Raw genomic sequence first — 27678 nt, 5'->3', positions numbered from 1 at the left:
TCCCTCCACCACACCATAATCCCCCCCTCCACCACACCATAATCCTCCCTCCACCACACCATGATCCCCCCCTCCACCACACCATAATCCTCTCTTCACCACACCATAATCCCCCCTCCCCCACACCATAATCCTCTCTTCACCACACCATAATCCCCCCCTCCACCACACCATAATCCTCCCTCCACCACACCATAATTCCCCCCTCCACCACACCATAATCCTCTCTTCACCACACCATAATCCCCCCTCCCCCACACCATAATCCTCTCTTCACCACACCATAATCCCCCCCCCCCTCCACCACACCATAATCCCCCCTCCACACCATAATTCCCCCTCCCCCACACCATAATCCTCCCTCCCCCACACCATAATCCTCCCTCCACCACACCATAATCCCCCCCTCCACCACACCATAATCCCCCCTCCACACCATAACCCCCCCTCCCCCACACCATAATCCCCCACACCATAATCCCTCCTCCACCAAATGATTTGGACTTGCGCACAAAGCAAGGTCCATAAAGGCATGGATGAGCGAGTTTGGGGTGGAGGAACTTGACTGGCCTACACAGAGTCCTGACCTCAACCCCATAGAACACCTTGGGATGAATTAGAGGACAGACTGTGAGCCAGGCCTTCTCGTCCAACATCAGTGCCTGACCTCATCAATGAGCTTCTGGAAGAATGGTGAAACATTCCCATAGACACTCCTAAACTTTGTGGACAGCCTTCCCAGAAGAGTTGAAGCTGTTATAACTGCAAATGAAACAAGTTTGGTGCGCTACAAAAATGATGTGATGTGCAAATATATCAACATAAATATATGCAAATAATATAAATAATACAAAGGTGCAAAAATCAATTATGGTGACATATATAATCAGTTGCCCAGAATCAGGAGCACAGTGAAAGAAAAAAAAAATTCCAATCAAATTTTCCACAATCAAGTGTATGGTGACAAAAAATTGCGAAATTCCGATTCAAATTTCTAATGGGTGAGTGTCCAAGAAGTGTGAACTGGTGACAATAATGATGAAGTGATATTGGCAGGGATGTGACAATTCCCACCACCTTTCCAGATCTACTTCTTACCAAAATTAAATGTATTAACCACTTTACCACCGGAGGAATTTGCTGTCTTACGTCTGGGCCACTTTTTGCGATTCGGCACCTTGCGAATTTAACTGACAATTGCGCGGTTGTGCGACGCTGTACCCAAACAAAACTTACGTCATTTTTTCCCCACAAACAGAGCTTTCTTTTGGTGGTATTTGATCACCTGTGCGATTTTTACTTTTTGCGCTATAAACAAAAAAAGAGCGTCAATTTTGAAAAAATAACAATATTTTTAACATTTTTTTTATATGAAATTTCCCCCCCAAAAAATGTAAAAATCTAAATTTTTTACAATTTTTGGCCAATTTGTTTTCTGTTACCTTTGTTTGGTAAAAAAAAAATCGCAATAAGCGTATTTTGATTGGTTTGCGCAAAAGTTATTGCGTTTACTAACAAAGGGAAAGATTTCTGTCATTTTTGATGTTTTTTTTTTAACGAGTAATGGCGGCGATCTGCGATTTTTTTTGCGGTACTGCGACATTGCGGCGGACAGATCGGACCCTTGACTTGAATTTTTGACACTTTTGGGGTTACCAGTGACATTACTGCAGTAATCAGTGCTATAAATATGCACTGTCACTGTACTAATGACACTGGCAGGGAAGGGGTTAATTTTATTGGAGAGGGAGGGGTTAATGTATGCCTGGTGCTTACTGACGTGTGGGGAGGGGACTGAGTGAGCCAGGGACAGATCGCATGTTCAGCTATGCTGAACCCTGCAATCTGTCACTCCTTGTCACTGAGGAGATCCGCCCGCTTTGTTTACACAAGCGGGCGGATCTCCAAACTAGATTCCCCAACGATCGGGGAAGAGCAGCGGCGATCGCCGCCACTCCTCCCCTGGCCCGACTCCCGCTGTGACTGAAAACAGCGGGAGCGAGCCTCCGGCGGCGCGCCCGCGCCGCCCACAAGGGGCGGAGTCCAGATACGTAGGTCTACATCGCTGGACGGGAACGAGCCACATTGCTGCAGTAGCACCAATGTGAGCAGTGGTAAAGAGGTTAAAGCGGTAGTATTCCGCTTTTTGACACTTTTACCTACAGGTAAGCCTATAATGCGGCCTATAATAAGGCTTACCTGTAGGTACAAATAATATCTCCTAAATTGGCATGGTTTAGGAGATATTTACAGTGCATGCAGCCGCTCGCGCGAGTGGCGCATGCGCTCTGAAGGTCCAGGGGGACCTTCAATCTATTTGCCGGGAGCTTGCCGGGAGTGACGTCATCGCGCCGGAGCCGTCTCTTCCAGCCAATCACCGCTCCGGAGCCGCCGAACCCGGAAGAGACGGCGAGGGATCATGGCAGCGCCCTCAGCGATGTCCGGGGGTCCGTGTCGGGGCTTCGTTCTAAGGTAAGTTACACATAATGAGCTAGTATGCGATGCATACTAGCTCATTATGCCTTTGTCTTGCAGTTTTTTATTTTTTTTTGTTCTTTGAGTTTACAACCGCTTTAAGGCCATGAAAAAACGCGGTGTAGTGTATGACGGCGCGGCTTGCAAGACATCTAGAGGCTATTGTGTTCTCTACTAACTGTAAGCGCATTTACCTATAATAAAATCTTGTTTTTTGGGATAATGCGCTATGTTTGTCTTCCTTTCTTGTTCCCCATGTGGATACACCTTGGATGCTGAATTGAGTCTCTCCTCACCACTGTCAGCACAGGATAATCAGAGAATATACATTCCAAAGCTCTATCGTCTGGTGAGAGGCTTGTGTGATATATATCAGGTGAAGGTGGCTCACATAAACCCTCACCTGTGCTGAGTTAAGAGGCTGCATTTGGATTGATCGTTTTTCATGCCCTTAATACATTTAATTTTGGTAAGAAGTAGATCTGGAAAGGTGGTGGGAATTGTCACATCCCTGCCAATATCACTTCATCATTATTGTCACCAGTTCACACTTCTTGGACACTCACCCATTAGAAATTTGAATCGGAATTTCGCAATTTTTTGTCACCATACACTTGATTGTGGAAAATTTGATTGGAATTTTTTTTTTCTTTCACTGTGCACCTGATTGTGGGCAACTGATTATATATGTCACCATAATTGATTTTTGCACCTTTGTATTATTTATATTATTTGCATATATTTATGTTGATATATTTGCACATCACATCATTTTTGTAGCGCACCAAACTTGTTTCATTATCACTTTCATTTCCATTATTGGATCTTTGGTTGCAGCACAAAATTTTTCTTACTAGCACACTCTCTCACTCTTTTTCAATTGTTAAGCCCCGTACACACGTACCGATCGTCGGCTGAACGATCGGCCGTCTTTTGTCCAGGGCTGTCGGTGTCTGTTGAAAACTGCAAAAGACTGCACATGAATTTTGTCGGCCAACAACAGCCGACTGCAGAAGTGATGTCATGTGATGGTTAACTTTCCCTGTCTTTTTTCTTTTCTGAGCATGCCCAGTCTTGCTAATCTGCTGTAAAGGCCACAACCTTTCCTGTTTATGCCCCGCCCTGTAATCTGTAAACCACAGACCACAACCACAGTCTCTCAGTGCCCATCAGTGCAGCCTCATCAGTTCCCATAAGTTCAGCTTCCTCAGTGCCCATCAGTGCTCATCAGTGCAACCTCATTACTGCCCATCAGTGCATCATATCAGTGCGGCCTCATCAGTGGCCACCAGTGCAGCCTCTCAGTGCCCATTAGTGCAGCCTATGAGTGCATCATATCATTGCCCATCAGTGCTGCGTTATCAGTGCAGCTTATCAGTCCTGCCTCGTCAGTGGCCATCAGTGCAGTCTATTAGTGCCCATCAGTGCAACATATCAGTGCCCATCAGGGCAGCATATCAGTGCAGCCCCATCAGCTTTTTTGCTGCCCCCTGCAAAGTGCTGCCCTAGGCCTGGGCCTTGTTGGCCTAGGCCAAGATACATCACTGCATACCAGTATAGCTCCTAACATATTACCCACTCCATACCAGTATAGATCCTAACATATTACCCACTCCATACCAGTATAGATCCTAACATATTACCCAGTCCATACCAGTTTAGATCCTAACACATTACCCAGTCCATACCAGTATAGATACCCAGCATGATATTTTTTCCCATTGAGATCTGAGGGGGTTTTCAAAGTTTTCCGTTCATTTTTTTTAGCAGTGTGTATACAGTGCCTTGCAAAAGTATTTGGCCCCCTTGAACTTTGCGACCTTTTGCCACATTTCAGGCTTCAAACATAAAGATATAAAACTGTAATTTTTTTGTGAAGAATCAACAACAAGTGGGACACAATCATGAAGTGGAACGAAATTTATTGGATATTTCAAACGTTTTTAACAAATAAAAAACTAAAAAATTGGGCGTGCAAAATTATTCAGCCCCTTTACTTTCAGTGCAGCAAACTCTCTCCAGAAGTTCAGTGAGGATCTCTGAATGATCCAATGTTGACCTAAATGACTAATGATGATAAATAGAATCCACCTGTGTGTAATCAAGTCTCCGTATAAATGCACCTGCACTGTGATAGTCTCAGAGGTCCATTTAAAGCGCAGAGAGCATCATGAAGAACAAGGAACACACCAGGCAGGTCCGAGATACTGTTGTGGAGAAGTTTAAAGCCGGATTTGCATACAAAAAGATTTCCCAAGCTTTAAACATCCCAAGGAGCACTGTGCAAGCGATAATATTGAAATGGAAGGAGTATCAGACCACTGCAAATCTACGAAGACCTGGCCGTCCCTCTAAACTTTCAGCTCATACAAGGAGAAGACTGATCAGAGATGCAGCCAAGAGGCCCATGATCACTCTGGATGAACTGCAGAGATCTACAGCTGAGGTGGGAGACTCTGTCCATAGGACAACAATCAGTCGTATACTGCACAAATCTGCCCTTTTATGGAAGAGTGGCAAGAAGAAAGCCATTTCTTAAAGATATCCATAAAAAGTGACGTTTAAAGTTTGTCACAAGCCACCTGGGAGACACCAAACATGTGGAAGAAGGGGCTCTGCTCAGATGAAACCAAAATCAAACTTTTTGGCAACAATGCAAAACGTTATGTTTGGCGTAAAAGCAACACAGCTCATCACCCTGAACACACCATCCCCACTGTCAAACATGGTGGTGGCAGCATCATGGTTTGGGCCTGCTTTTCTTCAGCAGCGACAGGGAAGATGGTTAAAATTGATGGGAAGATGGATGGAGCCAAATACAGGACCATTCTGGAAGAAAACCTGATGGAGTCTGCAAAAGACCTGAGACTGGGACGGAGATTTGTCTTCCAACAAGACAATGATCCAAAACATAAAGCAAAATCTACAATGGAATGGTTCACAAATAAACATATCCAGGTGTTAGAATGGCCAAGTCAAAGTCCAGACCTGAATCCAATCGAGAATCTGTGGAAAGAACTGAAAACTGCTGTTCACAAACGCTCTCCATCCAATCTCACTGAGCTCGAGCTGTTTTGCAAGGAGGAATGGGCAAAAATGTCAGTCTCTCAATGTGCAAAACTGATAGAGACATACCCCAAGCGACTTACAGCTGTAATCACAGCAAAAGGTGGCGCTACAAAGTATTAACTTAAGGGGGCTGAATAAATTTGCACGCCCAATTTTTCAGTTTTTTATTTGTTAAAAATTTTGAAATATCCAATAAATTTCGTTCCACTTCATAATTGTGTCCCACTTGTTGTTGATTCTTCACAAAAAATTACAGTTTTATATCTTTATGTTTGAAGCCTGAAATGTGGCAAAAGGTTGAAAAGTTCAAGGGGGCCGAATACTTTCGCAAGGCACTGTAAGTAAGTCATTTTCTAGTAAAAAAAAAAAAAAAATGCAGATTGTAACATGTTAGATTTGGCTTGGGGGGGGGGGGGTATAAGTGGGTAAATAACTGAGGTCTCACTCATTTTTACAGTATCCATTAAACTATTATACATCAGCAAAGGCAGAGAGATAGAAGGACAGAAATAAACAAAATAAAGCCTCGAAAAATTTCCCATTTGCAAAGCAAAGTTGTCAGCAAAATCCTGGCGGCGGTGAGCGGATCGCTGTGTAACCGGAAACCGCAGAGATTTGAATAGCAGAGAAGCTCTTTCCATGGAAAGGAACGTCGGGTGATTAATGATCAGGCAACAAAAAAGTACAACTTCACAATATTTTTTAAAAACGTTCCTATTTAACCACTTCAACCCCAGAAGATTTACCCCCCTTCATGACCAGGCCATTTTTTGTGATAAGACACATGCGTTATTTTAACTGACAATTGCGCAGTCGTGTGACGCTGTACCCAAATACAGAGATTTCTTTTGGTGGTATTTGATCACCTGTGCGGTTTTTATTTTTTTGCACTATAAACAAAAATGCCGACAATTAAAAAAAATATATAATTTTTTTTTTACTTTTTGCTATAAAACATCCAATAAAAAAAATTAAAAATTGAATTTCTTCATTAATTTAGGCCAATATTTATTCTGCTACATATTTTTGGGTAACAAAAAATCCCAATAAGTGTATATTGATTGGTTTGCACAAAAGTTATCGCATCTACAAACTATGGGAAACATTTATGGATTTTTTATTTATTTTTGTATTAATTTTTTATGAGTAATGGCGGTGATGAGCGATTTTTAGCGGCACTGCGACATTGCAATCTGACACTAAGTGACACTTTTTGGGGACCAGTGACAGCGATACAGTGATCAGTGCTAAATAATATGCGCTGTTCCTGTATAAATGAAACTGGCAGGGAAGGGGTTAGCACTGGGGGTGATCAAGGAGTTAAATGTCTTCCCTAGATGTGCTTACTGACTGTGTGGGGGATGGATTGAACAGAAGCAGAGAGAGATTGGTGCTGAATCACATGATCTTTCCCCGCCTCTTTGACAGGAGAGCCGTCTTACATTGTTTAAATACCAGACAGCTCTCCTGTTAGTTTTGCCACTGTACTAATGACACTGGCTGGGAAGAGGTTAACATCAGGTGTGACCAAAGTGTTAAATGTGTTCCTAGGGAGTGCTTGCTAACTGTGTGGGGGAGGGGTTTAACTGAAGGAAGGCAGAGATTTCTGCTTAGCAGAAACACAAGATCTCTGTTTTCATTACTAGCAGGAGAGGGATCTGCCATATTTCTGCCTTTCTCGTAACGATTGGCGGTGTTTTTTTTTTCCTTGTGCTCTGGGGTGTATGCACGTGTGCCGCTGATGCCCCGTTCCCGCTGTGATTGGACACAGCAGGAGCCCCTGATTGTCTCCCACTGTGATTGGACACAGCAGGAGCCCCTGATTGTCTCCCACTGTGATTGGACCCAGCAGGAGCCCCTGATTGTCTCCCACTGTGATTGGACCCAGCAGGAGCCCCTGATTGTCTCCCTCTGTGATTGGACCCAGGGGGAGCCCCTGATTGTCTCCCACTGTGATTGGACACAGCGGGAGCCCCTGATTGTCTCCCGCTTTGATTGGACACAGTGGGAGCCCCTGATTGTCTTCCACTGTGATTGGACCCAGGGGGAGCCCCTGATTGTCTCCTGCTATGATTGGACACAGTGGGAGCCCCTGATTGTCTCCCGCTTTTATTGGACACAGTGGGAGCCCCTGATTGTCTTCCACTGTGATTGGACCCAGGGGGAGCCCCTGATTGTCTCCCACTGTGATTGGACACGGTGGGAGCCCTGATTGTCTCCTGCTATGATTGGACACAGCGGGAGCCCCTAATTGTCAGCGGGACCCCTCTGATTGTCTCCTGCTATGATTGGACACAGTGGGAGCCCCTGATTGTCTCCCGCTGTGATTGGACACAGCAGGAGACAATCAGGGGCTCCCGCTGTGTCCAATCACAGCGGGAGCGGGGCATCAACGGCACGCGTGCGCGTGCCCCAGAGCCCAAGAAAAAAAATCACAATCAGGTACATAATCTTGAACTTAAGGGCCGCCCTACCGCAGTGATCTGCCTTGTTTACATAGACAGACCGCTGTTCTTCCTCTCTCGGAGCAATTGCCAGGTTTTTTTTTTTCTTAGCTTCGGGGGCGCGCACACTCGTGCTGCTGGAGCCCCGCTCCCACTGTGATTGGACACAGCAGGATCTGCTGATTTGAGCCCAGAACCAAAGAATCAAATCTCGTACAGGTATGTGATTTTGCACTTAAGGGCCGCCCTGCCCCGCTCTATTTGTACGTGGATCCGTCCTTTAGAGGTTAAACCCAAAGTCCAGAAATTGCTGCTTATTGCTGAGTCTGTTCACAGGGGAGTGAATGGGGGTCACAACGAGCGAGAGCGTGGTGAAGGTGTCCATGCGTCACACATCACCATTCATATATTCGGGCAGAAAATCTACAAAACAAAGGTTGTAAGGTTTACCTAAAACAAAAACATACTAAATCAGCACAAGGGACAGCGTCCTGGTTTTGCAGAAGTTTACCTTCTTCAATGACTACCCCCTCCCCCACCATGGTCTTCCAGTACAGTGAGAGTTGGTAGTAACTAGGCGGCTTTCAGAGGCATCAGAGGTGCTCACTAAGCACGCGCCTCTGATGACAAAAATCTTTCCCTTAGTTAGTAAACGCAATAACTTTTGCGCAAAACAATCAAAATACGCTTTTTGCAATTTTTTTTTAACAAAAATATGTAGCAGAAAACAAATTGGCCTAAAATGTTAAAAAAATTTGATTTTTACATTTTTTGAGGGGAATTTCATATAAAAAAATTTGAAAAATATTGTTATTTTTTCAAAATGTACGCAATTTTTTTGTTTATAGCACAAAAAGTAAAAATCACTCAGGTGATCAAATACCACCAAAAGAAAGCTCTGTTTGTGGGAAAAAAAAAAGAAGTCAATTTCAATTGCGTCGCACGACCGCGCAATTGGCCGTTAAATTCACGCAGTGCCGAATCGCAAAATAGGCCCTGGTCAGGAAGGGGGTAAAATCTTCCAGGGCTTAAGTGGTTAAGCAGCAAAATCTTCCGGTCTTGCAGTGGTAAACCAGTAGCCGAATGGTAAGCCAGAACTGGGACTGAACGCTGATGACATATTATTTGGAATGAGGTCACCTACCCAGACTCCTCCCTTCTGTGGGAACCTCATCACAGTATCTAGAGATACAAACCCAATTCCAAAAAAGTTGGGACATTGTACAAATTGTGAGTAAAAAAGGAATGGACTAATTTACAAATCTCATAAATTTATATTTTATTCACAATATAGTATATCAAATGTTGAAAGTGAGACATTTTGAAATGTCATGCCAAATATTGGCTCATTTTGGATTTCATGAGAGCTCCACATTCCAAAAAATTTGGGACAGGTAGCAATAAGAGGCCGGAAAAGTTAAATTTACATATAAGGAACAGCTGGAGGACCAAGGTGCAACTTATTAGGTCAATTGGCAACATGATTGGGTATAAAAAGAGCCTCTCAGAGTGGCAGTGTCCCTCAGAAGTCAGGATGGGCCGAGGATCACCAATTCCCCCAATTCTGTGGAGAAAAATAGTGGAGCAATATCAGAAAGGAGTTTCTCAGAGAAAAATTGCAAAGAGTTTGAAGTTCTCATCATCTACAGTGCATAATATCATCCAAAGATTCAGAGAATCTGGAACAATCTCTGTGTGTAAGGGTCAAGGCCGGAAAACCATACTGGATGGCGGTGATCTTTGGGCCCTTAGACGGCACTGCATCACATACAGGAATGTTACTGTAATGGAAATCACAACATGGGCTCAGGAATACTTCCAGAAAACATTGTCGGTGAACACACATAAGGGGGATATGATCTCCATGTATAAATACATAAGGGGGGATATGATCACCATGTATAAATACATAAGGGGGGATATGATCTCCATGTATAAATACATAAGGGAGGATATGATATCCATGTATAAATACATAAGGGGGGATATGATCTCCATGTATAAATACATAAGGGGGGATATGATCACCATGTATAAATACATAAGGGGGGATATGATCTCCATGTATAAATACATAAGGGGGGATATGATCTCCATGTATAAATACATAAGGGGGATAAGATCTCCATGTATAAATACATAAGGGAGGATATGATATCCATGTATAAATACATAAGGGGGGATATGATCTCCATGTATAAATACATAAGGGGGGATATGATCTCCATGTATAAATACATAAGGGGGATATGATCACCATGTATAAATACATAAGGGGGGATATGATCTCCATGTATAAATACATAAGGAGGATATGATCACCATGTATAAATACATAAGGGGGGATATGATCTCCATGTATAAATACATAAGGGAGGATATGATATCCATGTATAAATACATAAGGGGGATATGATCACCATGTATAAATACATAAATACTCATATTTTCAGAGAAGCCTATCCTGCATTTACCTAACAACTGTAATTTAATTTTCTCCATCATCTCCTCCCTTACAGCTATTGCCTTTTGTATGACTTGACCCTCCCTCCTAGATTGTAAGCTCTAAGGATCAGGGCCCTCTGATTCCACCTGTATTGATTAGTATTGTCTGCCCTCGTGTTGTAAAGTGCTACACAAACTATTGCCACTGTATACATACTGTATAATAAGGCAATAAGGTTCAAAAAATGGAATCCACATTCCACTTCACATATGAGTGTCCCCACACTCCCAATTTTCTGTGCATCCATATAGATGAGCCTCTTACCGGATCCAGTGGACCTTCACATACATGGTCAAATGGGCTTGTTAAATGACTTTGATCAAAATAATTCCATGCATCAGGCACTTGTCCCATCAGGATTATTCCATCAGCACAGATGAAAAATTAACTCTGAAAGCTCCCGCTGTCTTATCAGCAATGCTGTGTGTCTCTCCTGTGTTCTCATTCACCTTAATGCTCCCTGCTCCACTCTGCTCTGTCTCCCTCTCTGCATAGGGAAAGGTAGGAAAGGGCAGAGCTGCAGGGGGGGCTGTGTAATATGCAGGGGGGTGTAGAGGGGCTGTGTAATATGCAGGAGGGGCTGTGTAATATGCAGGGGGGCTCTGTAATATGCAGGAGGGGCTGTGCAATATGCAGGGGGGCTGTGTAATATGCAGGGGCGGTGTGTAGGGGGGCTGTGTAATATGCAGGAGGGGCTGTGTAATATGCAGGGGGGCTGTGTAATGTAAAGAGGTCCAGAGGAGACATGCTGGAGCTGCATGAGAGCAATGGAGAGGGTAAGTGTAAGTTGAACAAACAAATTGCTGCAGAGAAGGGCAGTGATGCCAGAGCCTCAAGGGAGTAAACCTGCCTGCTCCCTCAGGGTGAATTGGCTTTGTATTAGTGAAGCACCTTAAAGTGAGGTAAACCTTTACTGTTTATATTACTATGTTGGGATTATTATTATCTTCATTTATTAGCAGGTGAATGCGGCCATCCATGCATTCACATAAATTGAACCTGGCCCTTAAGTGGAAAAAGGTTGCTGACCGCTGAGAATATGGTGAAAGATAAAAAATATATGCATAAAAAACACAGAATATGCTGCAAGTGCTGAAGACTGTGAACACACACACACAATGTATGGAAGCACTAAAAGTGATGCTGCTGTCGGAATAGATGGAAAGACCAACTAGAAACCAAAAACAACAAGATGGACAGCGCTCCATGTATGTGACCCAATAAGCCACGGGAATGTGTCCTCAAATGTATGCAATGTAAGCAGGGTATTGAGGTATCACAGTTTATTATCCACAATTGAAAGGATTAAAATCAACATTCAGATAATGATACCATGCTAGAAGCTGTAGGCATTGGGGGACTAATCTCCACGAGATGAAGTGTATGGTGATCCGGGGAAAGGTGCCTCTATGGGGGCCCTGGGAAGTAAACTTGGGCTGCACGAGAGGCCAAGTTGGGAACCGCCAGGGGTGCCCGGATGACATCACTGCAAGCCAGTGGCACACCACACAATATACGCTTAGTGGGATTTTTTTTGCCAAAAATATGTAACAAAATACATATTGGACTAAACTGATCAATGATTTAGATTTTTTTTTAATTGGATATGTTTTATAGTAGAAAATATAAATGTTTTTTTTTTTTTTTTTCAAAATTGACAGACTTTTTTTTTTTTTTTTTGGTGTACAGCGTGAACATTGTGTACAGCGTGGCATGACCGCACAATTTCCAGATAAAGTAACGTAGTGCCGTATCTCAAAAAATGGCCTGGTCATATTAGGGGATAAATCTTCTGGAGGGCAAATGGATATAGTGAAAAAAACATTTAAGTGGTGATAATTAGAGTTGAGCGGACACCTGGATGTCCGTGTTCGGCGGGTTCAGCCGAACTTGAAAAAAAAGCCCGGGTTCGTGTCCCGGACTTTTTCCGAACTTTACCCGGACACCGAACCCCATTGAAGTCAATGGGGACCCGAACTTTCAGGCACTAAAATGGCTCTAAAACACCAATGGAAAAGGGCTAGAGTGCTGCAAATGGCAGCAAAACGTAGTTAAGAGCATGGTGAGTGCTCTTAAAAAAATCCCCTTTAAATTTGTAATTTTTAAATAGCAGATTAGAACAGCAATCTGTATTCAAATATAGCTGAACGCTGCACACAACAGACTGATAAAAATAGATTTTTTTTCTCCCTCCTCCTCCTCCTCAGTGGGCTCAAGTAAGGGCAAAAAGATCGTTCACTGCACCACCCCCCACACTGCAAAATCGATGTAGACTGTCCCTGCCTAATCTCTCCAGCCTGTCCCTAAAATGCTCAAATAACTGTCCCTGCCTACACTCCGACCTGTCCCTGCATTCTTTTCGGGCACAATTTTTCACTGTCTGTCCCTAATCAGCAGCCAGGACGTATGATGTGTGCTCTCTCCCTACACCACAGCAGAATGACGCACCGCGCTGTGGCTCTCGAACTTATAAAGACATGGTCACATGCTTCAGATGGCCAATCACAGCTACTAATACATTAGTAGGCATGGCTGTGATGGCGCACACCAGTTAAACGCTTGTTGATTGGCTGTTGAAAGCCCGCCATTAAAAGCGCGCCATTACATACAAAACAGGAAATACAATTACCGAACAAAAATCCAATTATTCGGTATGAACCCGAATAATACAGTCCGTGTTTGCTCAACACTAGTGATAATATAAAAAGGGGGAGGGGGAAAGACACCGGAAGATAGGGGATCATATAACAAACAAGGATTGATTAGTTCATAATTATATGAACAAAAAAAAAAAAAATAATAGTTCAATTAAGAAAAAAAATATATATATACAGTATATATAAAATAAAAATAAAAATAAGAGAAAAATAATCATGATGTTATAATGTGATGAAAATAATAAAGCGATAACATGGATAAAACTTGATTAGAAAATGTTTATCAGAAATGACTCAGAGACCCAAAATGAATGATAAAGGAGAGCCCAATGGACTCCAATGGACCAAATAGGGGACTTCAACATGCAAATTTACCAATTAAATAATACTATGGATTTCTAGGTCCTCATTAAGGCCATTAGGGGACAAGGATCCAAAGGTATAAATCCAAAAAGTCTCCCTCCTGCATAGAAGGGACAATCTTTCGTTATCGGTTAGTGAGCCCCTAGGGATGGCCTCGATTGCCAATACTTCCAAGCAACTAATGTCCTTGTTGTGTACTTAGAGGAAAAGAAGTGGAACGATGGAGATTAGTCCACCAATACCTACAGCTTCCAGCATGGTATCATTATCTGATTGTTGACTTTAACCCTTTCATTTGTGGACACTTACCTGGGATGCTTCAATACCCAGCTTACATTTTAGGACATATTCCCATGGCTTAATGCATCTTATATAACCAATTGAAGAGCACGGTCCATCTTGTTGTTTTTGGTGTACAGTTGGTCTTTCCATCCATTCTGACAGCAGCATCACTTTTTGTTCTTCCGTAAAGTGTGCCTATTTACAGTTTACAGTGCTTGGGACCTAGTGTGTGTTTTTATTTTTTTGTGCATGTATTTTTTATCTTCCACCATATCCTCTTATGCTGATGGAGTAATCCCAATGGGACATGTGCCTGATGCCTGGAATCATCTTGATCAAAGTCATTTAACAAGAGCATTTGACCAGTTATGTGATGGGCCACTGGATCCAGTAAGAGGCTTGTAATGGATCAACAAGCACCCTGGCCGGGTACCTCCATTGACGGAAGCTCCTAGTGCTTTCCGAGAGCTCCAAGCACTCCACCAGACACCACAAACCTCGCAGCTTGGTTTGGATCTCACCGTCTCTTACCCACCCTGGACCTACGACAAGGCTCCAGGTTCCCGTGGGTGAACCTCTCTTTCCCCAGAGAGTGCAGTAGGACAAGCTCTTACACAAGCTCTTACAAGAGCTTAGTGATTATCCAAGGGAGTATGGAGGACATAGCAATCCCTTGTAGCCGATTCCCCCAATGAGAGACAGGACTCTAGATTAAGGGTGAAGTATAACTCTTTTCCGAACAAGAAACAGACTTTACAGTTTTCCCCAACAAGGTTACCGCCCAGGTGGACCTTGTGGAGAACTGGACATGACATTTACAATCCAATGAAAACAGAATTTTACACTCTCATACAGTGTACACAATCCCTCCCCTCTGCCTGATTACAGAAGCATATGCAGATGAAAGTGTATACAGAAACTAAACCAATTATCTAGCCATCTGGACAGAACCATGTGAGGTCATTAACATTTAACAATGAGACAGGTAAACTTTAACACAATACACATTCCATTTCAATGCACAAACAATAGGGAAGCCTGTCTTGCATGCAGAGCCATGGAATACACACATTATCTAGGAGTCAGACTTCATGGCAATTGTCTATAACAGTCTAAGTCTCCCAGTGTAAAATAGGATTAAATCTTCATATTTCTATATGAAGATATTGCTGACAAATATTGCTGTCCCATCTGAAGCAATTCAAGCCATTAAGTATCTGCTCCTCACCCCCAGTGATGGTGAATACCATTACAAGGCTCATCTATATGGTGTCACTTAGTAGTGGATACACAAGAAACTGGGAGTGTGGGGACTCTCATATCGTGGCCAGCCTACGGCACACCTGTGCAATAATCATTCTGTCCAATCAGCATCTTGATATGCCACACCTGTGAGGTGGAAGGATTATCTCAGCAAAGGAGAAGTGATCACTAACACAGATTTACACAGATTTGTGAAGAATATTTGAGATAAATCGGCCTTTTGTGTACATAGAAGAAGTCTTGGATCTTTGAGTTCAGCTCATGAAAAATGGGGGCAAAAACAAAAGTGTTGCATTTATAATTTTGTTCAGTGTACATCCCTTCAAAATCTCTCAGTACACAGAATGTAGGCTTTAAATAATGAACTGGTTAAAAAGTAGTGAGCTATCACACATCCAAAAAAAGAAATCAACCTGCATCTCATGCAAAAGAGATTTTCTTTGCCCAGACATCATGTAAAGCACCTCGTCATGTGATCATATCCCATAATGTCGGATAATGAAGATTCAGTGAGTATTGGTGTTTCCAGGTGACAACCTCAGGTCACCTCACACTGACAGAGCCAGGATCCCGGGCAGGACAGGACATGTCTCCTCTCCGGTGGATTTGGTTTGCATTTTGCCTCTTGCAAGGTTTGGTGGTCATTTATTTAAATTCCTTCATTGTCTTCTTCAATGGGAGAAGCCTGGCAGAGGGTGGTAAGAGAAATCCAGTGAACCTCATCCACATCGTCATGGGAATAAATAAAATTGCCATGCGCTGTTCATGGATTGTAAATGATGTGAAATTGTGGTTACCAGGAGTTAGTGATTTACCATTTTACTACATCTCATCTGTATTTATTGGCTACCAGATATATTTCAGCTACTGGCTGACAGCCTGGCTCTGCATCTATTACTCCATCTTCATCTCCAACTTCAGTCATCGAATGTTTCTCTGGATTAAAAGAAAATTGTTGGCTTTCCTGCCTCAGGTGCTTTTCGTGACGGGAGTCGGGTCACTGGCCCTACCTGTTTTTGTGCACATGTGGAGACGCAAGGTACGTTCCCTTATACATAATTCTACGAATAGAACAACCATTGAAGATGATTCCCTTTCTTATTTTTATATGGCGAGTGCCATTATCTTTGGCTCTTGCCTTCCATTTACTGGCATTGCCATCTCCCTCCTGGTCTCCCTGTCGTCTCTTCTGAAGCACGTCAACAACATCAGCCAGACTGGTTTCAATGTTCAGGTCCATGTCACCCTCATAAAATCAATGGCCATGTTTCTCATTCTCTCAGTCGTGTCCTTCTCCTGTTACTTAATTAATCTCACAAAGGTGTATAGGAATACCGATCATATGTATTTCATCATCCAGTCAATAATGCTGATCATCCCAACAATGGAATCCATAGTCATCATCAAGGCAAGTCCCAGACTGAGGAAGAACCTTCTGAGCTGGTTCTGTTTCAGGGGAGCTGGTGACAATTAAGCTGAAGCAACTTAAGACAATCCAAAAATATTCAAAATCGAGGAGGAGGGGGGAGGGGGGTTGAGTGAACTGACCTAGCTAGGAATTTTTATGGTTTTATATATGTGTGTAATGAAGAATTTATGCTGTTTATCAGCTAGCTAGACCTAAATTCTCCATGTCCGGACATGCCAGCTTGTCTCCTTGGATACACATAGCTTATCACCACTTGAGAGCCATGGGGTATGTACAAAGCGTGCCTATTTTTTGGTCCCCATATATCGCACTTTTTCTAAAATGACCAACAAGGCTATGCTATATCACCCAAATAGATATGAGAGCACAGAGACCGCTCTGGTGTTGAAATGTCCTCACAATCAGAAGGGTGCAGGTTAGGTCCATAGTCCCGACAGCTGTACAATTGTATGCTATATCACCAATGTGCAGAAAAAATATTGGTCAGACTCTTAAGTCCAATGTGTAAAATGCTCTTATCACTCTTTGGGGCTGCTGAGCTTAGCTGACCTTCTGGAGCTAGTTTTGCAGAAGTCCTAACCCTTTAAATTCTGAACGAAAAAGTTGTGTCTAGATTTTGGGCTTTCATTTTTAGGACAATGGGAGGGACAATGAGAGTAAACATTTCCGATATTATAAGTCCATCAATAAGAGAATAATGAGGTGTTGGCCTCATGCACACGGGGCGTTTGAAAAAAACGAGCTGCAAAGCCAGTTCTGTAGCCCGGAAAAAGCAGCTGCAAAAACGTGCTTTTAGAAGCGTTTTCTATTGGCGTTAATGCACGTTTAGCAGCGTTAGCGTTTAGCAGCCTTTCTCTGCCCTCTTCTATATTCCAACCTCAAATCCAACTACTACAGCTTAAAAATGTCTGACGTGGCCCAACGCTGTTTGCAGCCTATAGCAGCCTTTAGCAGTGTCAGGCGTTTTTACAGCCAGGGGAGGACTGACTCAGGGAACAGGGGGGCAATTGCCCCCCGGTTGCTCTGATGCCCCGTAAAAAGGCTGCACTGCTTCTGCCACAGACATGTCTGGGGCTTATTCAGGGTCTGGTGTATTGGAACACCAATAACACTTGATACCTTTTCTTCTCACATGTCCTTAGGGATGTGGCAGGATTTGTCTTGGCTTACTGGCCTTTAGTGTCGGCACCCAATACTTTCTATTAGACATGTCTAAAGGATTACTGGTAAAGAGAAGTAAAAAATCCCGCCACTGACCTACTGAGTGCGGGATGAAGACAAGGACAAAGTGCAGTCCCCCCCCCTCAGCATGGATGGTGTAAACTGTCTGAGCAGAGGCCAGTTCAATGCCCCACTGGAGATTCTTCTCCCCCCCCAGCCAGCCCTGATTGAGCTTTCCCAGCTCCCCCCAACTGCCCCCTGCTGGCCAGGTGGGGAACCTGGATCAGTAGAGAGTACCTGGAGTGGAGCTCCAGCTGGGAATGGGTAAGGAGGAGGCCAGGAAGAGGGAGAGTAGGAGGGGGGCCGAGTCGCTGCACCATGAGCATCTGGTTTGTACTTGACCCCTGGGCCAAAAGCGGCCAGTCAGCCCCTGTTTACAGCTTAACGCTGCTGCCCCAGAACGCACTGGCCCTGGGGTTTTTTTTTTACAGCTTAAAAACGCCTATGCCACTTACAGCTCCTAAAAGCCTGTGTGTGCATGAGGCCATAGAATAACATGGAGGGGCCATTTTAAGATGAAAAAAAAACGCCCTGTGTGCATGAGGCCTTAAGCTCTAAATATTAACCTTGGTTAATCCAAAGACCCATTGACTGCCACAAACAGAAGGTGACCCTTAGGTTTGCCTTTTGTCTTTTTTTAGGTTTAATCTTTCAGGACAAGGTGAGAAAAGCTAAGTGTAAACATTTCAGACTTATTTCCAAGTCCTTCAAGAAGAGAATAATGAGGTTCAAGCTCTGAACATCAACCTTGATCTTCCAAAATCCCATTTTCAGCACCAACTACCACAAACAGAGGACCCTGACATTTGTCAGTTGTCTTGACCACAGTCCATCTTCTGGAAATGATGGCAATTTCTTCTAAACACTGGTACCATGGACCTGATATATATAGCTTGGACACAAAGCCGTCTGACCTCACCAATCTCATGATGGAAATGACTGATTCCATCCTGCAGTGCTGTAGATGGCATTGACTTTAGAGTCACAGCTGAAAAGATCTCTGCCTAAAACATGACATAAATGTAATTACCCCTATACAAAGAAAAGATTGAACCAATGGTGCGTCCCCAAATTTCATTCATCCTTCATAGTTGTAAATGAAAAAGAAAAAAAATGATACATTAGTGAGATGAAAACAGCTGACCTTGTCCATCTCATGGGGGAAGCGGTGAACAGTGCTATTGGGTGTTTAATAGATGTAGATGGCATTATAATGTTTTGTATATTTTACTTTAGAAATGTATCAATATTTGTCTAAATGTATCAATATTTGTCTAAATGTATCAATATTTGTCTAAGAGTCGGTTCACACTAAGGCGACACGACTCTGCACGACTTCGGGGGCGACTTGTATCTCTGATAACAAACATCCATCCGTTCTCCATGGCCCACACTGCGCCGACCGGACACTGTGCAGAGCCGACACTGCAGCGACCCCACAATCCGATCTCCATGCCCCACACTGCGCCGACCCGATAATGAGACAGTGGGCATGTGCGTGTGAGTAGGGAATAGGATTGTCCCATTGTCGGCTCAGCGCAGTGTATGCCATGGAGATCGGATGGATGTTTGTTATAAGAGATGCCGTTACCTGATCCGTTGGTGCGCATGCGCCCGCTCATGCGCAGTAGGACTTTGCCTCACCCCCTTACAATGTTATCAAAATTCCCTACCTATTCCACGCATGGGCAGTAGAACGTGTGACGCGGCTACAGCTGGTGCATGACGAACCTGCACCCGAAATTACGTAGGTAGGGAAATCTGATGGGGTAGGGAAATCTGATAGAACACCGGCAATGTCTAGTGAACTTGTATCCAATGTGTGGTCGGGTCATCTTAGTTTTAAGCCTGTGTGCATGTAAAATAAAAAGTAAAACATTGTTTTAATATCTTATGCAGCAATCGTTTCCTCCCTTTAGTGTGTCCATTGTTTTACACTATTGCTCTGCCACCAGTGCATCATGGGGATATGGTCCCATTCCTAATACATTCTTGGATGTGTGCAGAGGGGCACCGGGCATTAAAAAAAGGCCAGGATTCTTCCCTAAATGTACATAATATAACAGAATACTAACATATACAGTGCCTTGCGAAAGTATTCGGCCCCCTTGAACTTTGCGACCTTTTGCCACATTTCAGGCTTCAAACATAAAGATATAAAACTGTAATTTTTTGTGAAGAATCAACAACAAGTGGGACACAATCATGAAGAACAAGGAACACACCAGGCATGTCCGAGATACTGTTGTGGAGAAGTTTAAAGCCGGATTTGGATACAAAAAGATTTACCAAGCTTTAAACATCCCAAGGAGCACTGTGCAAGCGATAATATTGAAATGGAAGGAGTATCAGACCACTGCAAATCTATCGAAGACCTGGCCGTCCCTCTAAACTTTCAGCTCATACAAGGAGAAGACTGATCAGAGATGCAGCCAAGAGGCCCATGATCACTCTGGATGAACTGCAGAGATCTACAGCTGAGGTGGGAGACTCTGTCCATAGGACAACAATCAGTCGTATACTGCACAAATCTGCCCTTTATGGAAGAGTGGCAAGAAGAAAGCCATTTCTTAAAGATATCCATAAAAAGTGTCATTTAAAGTTTGCCACAAGCCACCTGGGAGACACCAAACATGTGGAAGAAGGAGCTCTGCTCAGATGAAACCAAAATCAAACTTTTTGGCAACAATGCAAAACGTTATGTTTGGCGTAAAAGCAACACAGCTCATCACCCTGAACACACCATCCCCACTGTCACACATGGTGGTGGCAGAATCATGGTTTGGGCCTGCTTTTCTTCAGCAGGGACAGGGAAGATGGTTAAAATTGATGGGAAGATGGATGGAGCCAAATACAGGACCATTCTGGAAGAAAACCTGATGGAGTCTGCAAAAGACCTGAGACTGGGACGGAGATTTGTCTTCCAACAAGACAATGATCCAAAACATAAAGCAAAATCTACAATGGAATGGTTCACAAATAAACATATCCAGGTGTTAGAATGGCCAAGTCAAAGTCCAGACCTGAATCCAATCGAGAATCTGTGGAAAGAACTGAAAACTGCTGTTCACAAACGCTCTCCATCCAACCTCACTGAGCTCGAGCTGTTTTGCAAGGAGGAATGGGCAAAAATGTCAGTCTCTCGAAGTGCAAAACTGATAGAGACATACCCCAAGCGACTTACAGCTGTAATCGCAGCAAAAGGTGGCTCTACAAAGTATTAACTTAAGGGGGCTGAATACTTTTGCAGGCACAATTTTTCAGTTTTTTATTTGTTAAAAAAGTTTGAAATATCCAATAAATGTCGTTCCACTTCAAGATTGTGTCTCACTTGTTGTTGATTCTTCACAAAAAATTACAGTTTTATATCTTTATGTTTGAAGCCTGAAATGTGGCAAAAGGTCGCAAAGTTCAAGGGGGCCGAATACTTTCGCAAAGCACTGTAGGTAGAGTTGATCCAGGGGGTTTCTGATTGCCTATTGGGGGATTAGGTATCATGCTTTACTTGTTTTTTTTTGCCTTCCTCTCAAACAACTGTAGGTATAGGATTGTGTATAGAGATGGGCCGAACACTCCCCTGTTCAGCTCGCAGCAGAACTTCTGAACAGTGGAAAAGTTCTAACCTGAACAGTGAACCCCATTAAAGTCTATGGGAGCTGAACAGGACAAATCAAAAGTGTCCATTTTGAAAACTTATATGCAGATAATTGGCCATAAAAGGGATATAGGGGTCTGGGTACTGCCCTGAGGGACATGTATCAATATATATATTTTTTTTAAAAGATAGTTTTTTTCAGGAGCAGTGCTTTTAATGATGCTTAAAGTGCAACAATAAAAATGAAAAATTCCTTTAAATATAGTGCCTGGAGGTTTCCCTTAGTATGCCTGTAAAGTGACCTATCTGTACAGTGTATAGAACCTGCTGCAGCAAAAAATTATATTTCTAAAGAAAATAAAATGAGTCAAATTACATTTAAATTGACTCACGGTTGCATTGGCCGCCACACGGCTATTGAAAAATTAAAGAAAAAAATGGTGTGAGGTCCCCCCCCCCCTGTTCATACCAGGCCCTTAGTGGGGAACCCCACGCCAAAGTAAAAAATAAAATTGGTGTGAGGTCCCCCCCCCCCTAAAAATCCATTCCAGACCCTTATCTGAGCATTCAGCCTGGCAGGTCAGAAAATGGGGGTGGGAGGGAGTGCCCCTCCTCCTGAATCATACCAGGCCACATGCCCTCAACATCCCCAAACACCCCAAAGCATATTGTCCCCATGTTGGTGAAGACAAGGGTCACTTCCCAACAACCCTGGGCTGTGGTTGTCAGGGTCTGCAGGTGGGGGGCTTATTGGAATCTGGAAGCCCCTTTAACAAGGGGGCCCCCAGATTTCCCCCACCCATGTGAATAGGTATGGGGGACATACTACATAGTACCCCTACCCACTCACCAAAAAAGTGTATAAAAAAATAAAAACAGGAAACAAGTTTTTTGACAAATCCTCTATTAAAAAAAAAAAAAAAAAAACGGTGTCCCTTGATGTACATCTATCGTCAATCGCGCGGCCCGACTCACCCAAAAGATAAAGAAAAACACTCCTCCTTCTAGGATGGCAGCCCCCCGAAAGCCTCCTCTTTGCTTTGACAGTTCTTATATAGGTAAGGGTGGGGCCACCTGGCACAGTCACCTGGTGTCCGCGCCCCCTTGTGACGTCATTGGCCCAGCATGCACCAGTCCGTGACGTAACAAAGGTTACCCTTACCTAAATAAGAACTGTCGAAGCGCGGAGGAGGCATTCGGTGGGCGGCCATCCTAGAAGGTGGAGCATTTTCTTTTTTTTTTTCTTTTTTGGGTCGGCGGGTGGCGTGATTGATGATGGATTTTCATCGAGGGGCACTATTTTATTTTTTAATAAAGGATTTGTCAAAACCTTGTCCTGTTTTTTTTATTGTGTACACTTTTTTGATGAATGGGTAGGGGTACGATTTACCTGATACTCATTCACATGGGGGGGGGGGGGCGTGATCTGGGGACAAGGTGCTTTGGGGTGGGGGCAGAGCTCCCCTTCCTCTAAAGCACCTCCCATGTTGAGGGCATGTGGCTTGCTATGGTTCAGGAGGGAGGCGCTTGCTCACCCCCCTCCATTTCCTGACCTGCCAGGCTGCATGCCCGGATAAGGGTCTGGTATGGATTTGGGGGGGGGGGGGTGCAACACGTTTTTTTCAATTTAAGTGTGGAGATTTACCTTAAAATCTATTCCAGACCTGAAGACCCTGGTATGGACTGGGGGAGGGACCCACGCAGGTTTTTATTTATTTATTTATTTTTACCGCCACTTTTTTCAATTTTATTCAGCTGTCAGCAGGGAAACCCATTGATAAACCCGTGGCCTGTAACTATGTAACTATGCTACAAAAGATCCACTCATTTTAAGGACCTTTTGAAACATTTAATGGTTAAAAGCATCAGATAGATCCTTCTTCAGGGCTTGAACAGTAGATGTTAATCAAATCACAACCGAATGCACAGGGGATCTGTGTTAAGGCTTGATGAAGACTAAGGCTGGTCATAGCTGGTTTGAATCTCAGCTTGTTCAGCAGGGTCCATCCGAGATTCGAACCATGTACTTAAAGAAGGCTGAATGTACCCAGGTTGATCGATTTTACTGCTACAGGGTGGCTGACCTGCTCAGAATCACATATAAATACAGTATCTCACAAAAGTAAGTACAACCCTAACATTTGTGTAAATATTTTATTCTAACTTTTCATGTGACAACACTGAAGAAATGAGACTTTGCTACAATGTAAAGTAGTGAGTGTACAGCTTGTATAACAGTGTAAATTTGCTGTCCCTTCAAAATAACTCAACACACAGCCATTAATGTCTAAATAAAAAGTGAGTACACCCCTAAGTGTCAATGTCCAAATTAGGCCCAAAATGTCGATATTTTGTGTGGCCACCATTTTTTTCCAGCACTGCCTTAACCCTCTTGGGCATGGAGTTCACCAGAGCTTCACAGGTTTCCCCTGGAGTTCTCTTCCTCTCCTTCATGATGACATCACAGAGCTGGTGGATGTTAGAGACCTTCCCCTCCTCCACCTTCCGTTTGAGAATGTCCCAAAGATGCTCAATAGTGTTTAGTTCTGGAGACATGCTTGGCCAGTCCATCACCTTTACCCTCAGCTTCTTTAGCAAGGCAGTGGTCGTTTTGGAGGTTGTTATCATGTTGGAATACTGCCCTGCGGCCCAGTCTCTGAAGGGAGGGGATCATGCTCTGCTTCAGTATGTCACAGTACATGTTGGCATTCATGGTTCCCTCAATGATCTGTAGCTCCCCAGTGCCGGCAGCACTCATGCAGCCCCAGACCATGACACCCCCACCACCATGCTTGACTGTAGGAAGACACACTTGTCTTTGTACTCCTCACCTGGTTGCCCCCACACACGCTTGACACCATCTGAACCAAATAATTGTATCTTGGTCTCATCAGAGCACAGGAGATGGTTCCAGTAATCCATGTCCTTAGTCTGCTTGTCTTCAGCAAACTGTTTGTGGGCTTTCTTGTGCATCATCTTTAGAAGAGGCTTCCTTCTGGGATGACAGCCATGAAGACCAATTTGATGCAGTATGCGGCGTATGGTCTGAGCACTGACAGGCTGACCCCTCCCCCCCCACCCCTTCAACCTCTGCAGCAATGTTGCCAGCACTTATATGTCTATTTCTCAAAGACACCCTCTGGATATGACGCTGAGCTTGGCACTCAACTTCTTTGGTCGACCATGGTGAGGCCTGTTCTGAGCGGAACCTGTCCTGGTAAACCGCTGTATGGTCTTGGCCACCGTGCTGCAGCTCAGTTTCAGGGTCTTGGCAATCTTCTTATAGCCTAGGCCATCTTTATGTATGTAGAGCAACAATTCTTTTTTTCAGATCCTCAGAGAGTTCTTTGCCATGAGGAGCCATGTTGAACCTCCAGTGACCAGTATGAGAGAGTGAGAGCGATAACACCAAATTTAACACACCTGCTCTCCATTCACACCTGAGACCTTGTAACACTAACGAGTCACATGACACCGGGGAGGGAAAATGGCTAATTGGAGATTGTCACTTAGGGGTGTACTCACTTTTGTTGCCAGCGGTTTAGACATTAATGGCTGTGTGTTGAGTTATTTTGAGGGGACAGTAAATTTACACTGTTATACAAGCTGTACACTCACTACTTTACATTGTAGCAAAGTCTCATTTCTTCAGTGTTGTCACATGAAAAGATAGAATAAAATATTTACAAAAATGTGAGGGGTGTACTTACTTTTGTGAGATACTGTATATCTGAGAAGTGTCAGACATAGCCTGGGGGTCAAGTGGGTCTCACTCATTTCATATCCCTAAAACTATTGTAAGTCAGCAAAGGCAGAGAGAGAGAAATTTAAAAAATGACAAAAGACAAAAAAAAAAAAAAAAGAGCGCACATCTCATTGTGCTATACTGTGAAAAATATGTAATAATGAAAACCAATAAAATATTACACTCACAGACAATGAGAGAGGGGGTGCGGTGGGAAGCAGGAGGATGCTGGAGCTAATGTGAAGTGCGCGCAAGGGACGTCTGACTCCCCGCCTTGGCCACAAGCTGGGGAGAAGCGTTGGCTGCTGCTGGAGATACCGACATTGCCGGAAAAGATGGCAGGAGCCGCCGGGGTCCAGGAACAGTCTAGAAATCCACCGGTAGTACAACGCAATGCTCCCCTGGTAACAGGAACGCGTTTCAAAGCAATACAGCTTCTTTATCAACAGGTGACAATGAATGTCAATTGGTGCTTCCACCATTGAGTGCATTGTTATCCATTATCATGTGTATGTGAAAAAATGATAAATAAAAGGTACTGTAAACACATATAATACAAACATAAAATAAAATAAAATAAAAGTGACTTTGTGCTGTTAAGGCTCTGGGCACTTTGTTAGACTGGCACCTCTTCAATGGACTTTACACATATTCAATAATAAGGTTGAATACATTTATACATATGTTTGCACTTTGCACTAATATCATCACTTGTAGTTTACTGATTCTTATAGAGAACTGTATATTATTAGCAGGGCCGGTTCTACTGCTAGGCGAACTAGGCAGCCTCCTAGGGCGCACTGCCACCTAGGTAACAGTCATGGCCAGTGTCAAATTCCTCTCCTGTCACCCCCTTATCCCCAGTTGATGTCACCTCTAGAGCCGCCTTCCCTCCCCCGCACACACTGGTGCACCTGCACACAGCAGAAGTGAGCTGAGATCCTGGCACCGGAAAAGGTAATTCACTGGAAGATGCGGATCGCCGCTCGCTTCAGCTGAAGTCAGCGCTAAGCCTCCAACCGCTACCTATCATCACCAACCAGCATTGAGCTTGGGTTGGAGATGTCAGTGTTCCCGATCTGCAGGAGTGTACTGGAGGAGGAGAGGGAATGAGATGAAGGAGTTCAGGCGCAGGTTGAAGAGGCAGCTGGAGGATGTGCTGCACCTGGCGGGGCCCCTCTCCCGTCACTGACCTGCAGTGTGAGAACCGGAGGCTGCAGGAGCAGGTGGATGAACTCTGCTGACAGGTGGAACCGTGGAAGCACTGAGCTGGGTGGCGGGACTGACAGACCAGGTACTCCAAACATGCACTGCTCACTGTGTCAAGCAAGGCTGCTCAGGTCAGTTCAATGAGGGGGGCAACACACATCACAGGGGGGCTATAGTCTATACAGGTAAGTCTGTGCAGGAAGGGGGGCTTTTTGTGCGGGAAGGGGGTGTAGCGTTAAAGGCGGAGGAGTGTATAAAGGAAGCAAGGTGTAGAGGTAAAGGAGGGAAGTGTATAAAGGAAGAAGGGTGTAGGGTTAAAGGGGGGCAGAATGTGCAGGACGGGGAGCAGTGTGTGCAGGAAGGGGGTGTTCGGTTAAAGGGAGACAGTGTGTATAGGAAGGGGGTGTAGAGTTAAAGGAAGGCAGTGTGTATATAAAGGGGGGTGTAGGGTTAAAGGGGGGCAGTGTGTATAGGAAAGAGGGTTGTAGGGTTAAAGGAGGGCAGTGTGTGCAGGAAGGGGGTGTAGCATTAAAGGGGAGCGGTGGGTGCAGGAGGGGGGCAGTGTGTACAGGAAGGGGGGTGTAGGGTTAAAGGGGGGGGGAAGTGTATACAGGAAGTCTGTGTAGGGTAAAGGGGAGCAGTATGTTCAGGAAGGGGGGCAATGGGTGCAGGAAGGAGGGTGAAGGGTTAAAGGGAGGCAGTGTGTACAGGAAGCATGGTGTAGGGTTAAAAGGGGGAAGTGCATACAGGAAGAGGGTGTAGGGTTAAAGGGGGACAGTGTGTATAGAAAGGGGGGTATAGGTTAAAGAGGGCAGTATGTGCAGGAAGGGGGGCAGTGTATGCAGGAAGGGGGTGTATGGTTAAAGGGGGGCAGTATGTGAAGGAAGGGGGGTATAAGGTTAAAGGGGGCAGTGTGTGCAGGAAGGGGGTGTAGTGGTAAAGGGGGGCAGCGTGTGCAGGAAGGGGGTGTAGTGGTAAAGGGGGGCAGCGTGTGCAGGAGGGGGCAGTGTGTACAGGAAGTTTGGTGTAGGGTTAAACAGGGGCAGTGTATGCAGGAAGGGGGTGTAGGGTTAAAGGAGCGCAGTATGTGCAGGAAAGGGGGTGTAGGGTTAAAGGGGGCTGTGTGTGCAGGAAGGGGGTGTAGGATTAAAGGGGGGCAGTATGTGCAGGAAAGGGGGTGTAGGGTTAAAGGGGGCAGTGTGTGCAGGAAGGGGGTGTAGGGTTAAAAAGGGCTGTGTGTACAGGAAGGGGGGTGCAGGGTTAAAGGGGGCAGTGTGTACAGGAAGGGGGATGTAGGGTTAAAGGGGGCAGTGTGTACAGGAAGGGGGATGTAGGGTTAAAGGGGGGCAGTGTGTGCAGGAAGGGGGTGTAGGTTTAAAGGGGGCAGTGTGTGCAGGAAGGGGGTGTAGTGGTAAAGGGG

At 44.3% G+C, this 27678-nt stretch overlaps 1 protein-coding gene across 1 annotated transcript; it reads left to right on the top strand.

Annotated features, from left to right (window-relative positions):
* Positions 1 to 15792: 15792 nt before the first annotated feature.
* Positions 15793 to 16533, top strand: LOC309558346 (taste receptor type 2 member 143-like; the record flags this gene model as incomplete). Its single annotated transcript, XM_082261413.1, has 1 exon — positions 15793 to 16533. The coding sequence occupies one exon, from the start codon at positions 15793 to 15795 to the stop codon at positions 16531 to 16533; it is 741 nt and encodes a 246-aa protein (XP_082117539.1).
* Positions 16534 to 27678: the final 11145 nt, after the last annotated feature.

Source organism: Pelophylax lessonae (genome assembly GCF_965119305.1).
Source record: "Pelophylax lessonae genome assembly, chromosome: 6".
Classification (NCBI taxonomy): domain Eukaryota; kingdom Metazoa; phylum Chordata; class Amphibia; order Anura; family Ranidae; genus Pelophylax; species Pelophylax lessonae.
Note: the sequence above shows the minus strand (reverse complement) of the source record. Positions and strands in the feature narration are given on the sequence as shown.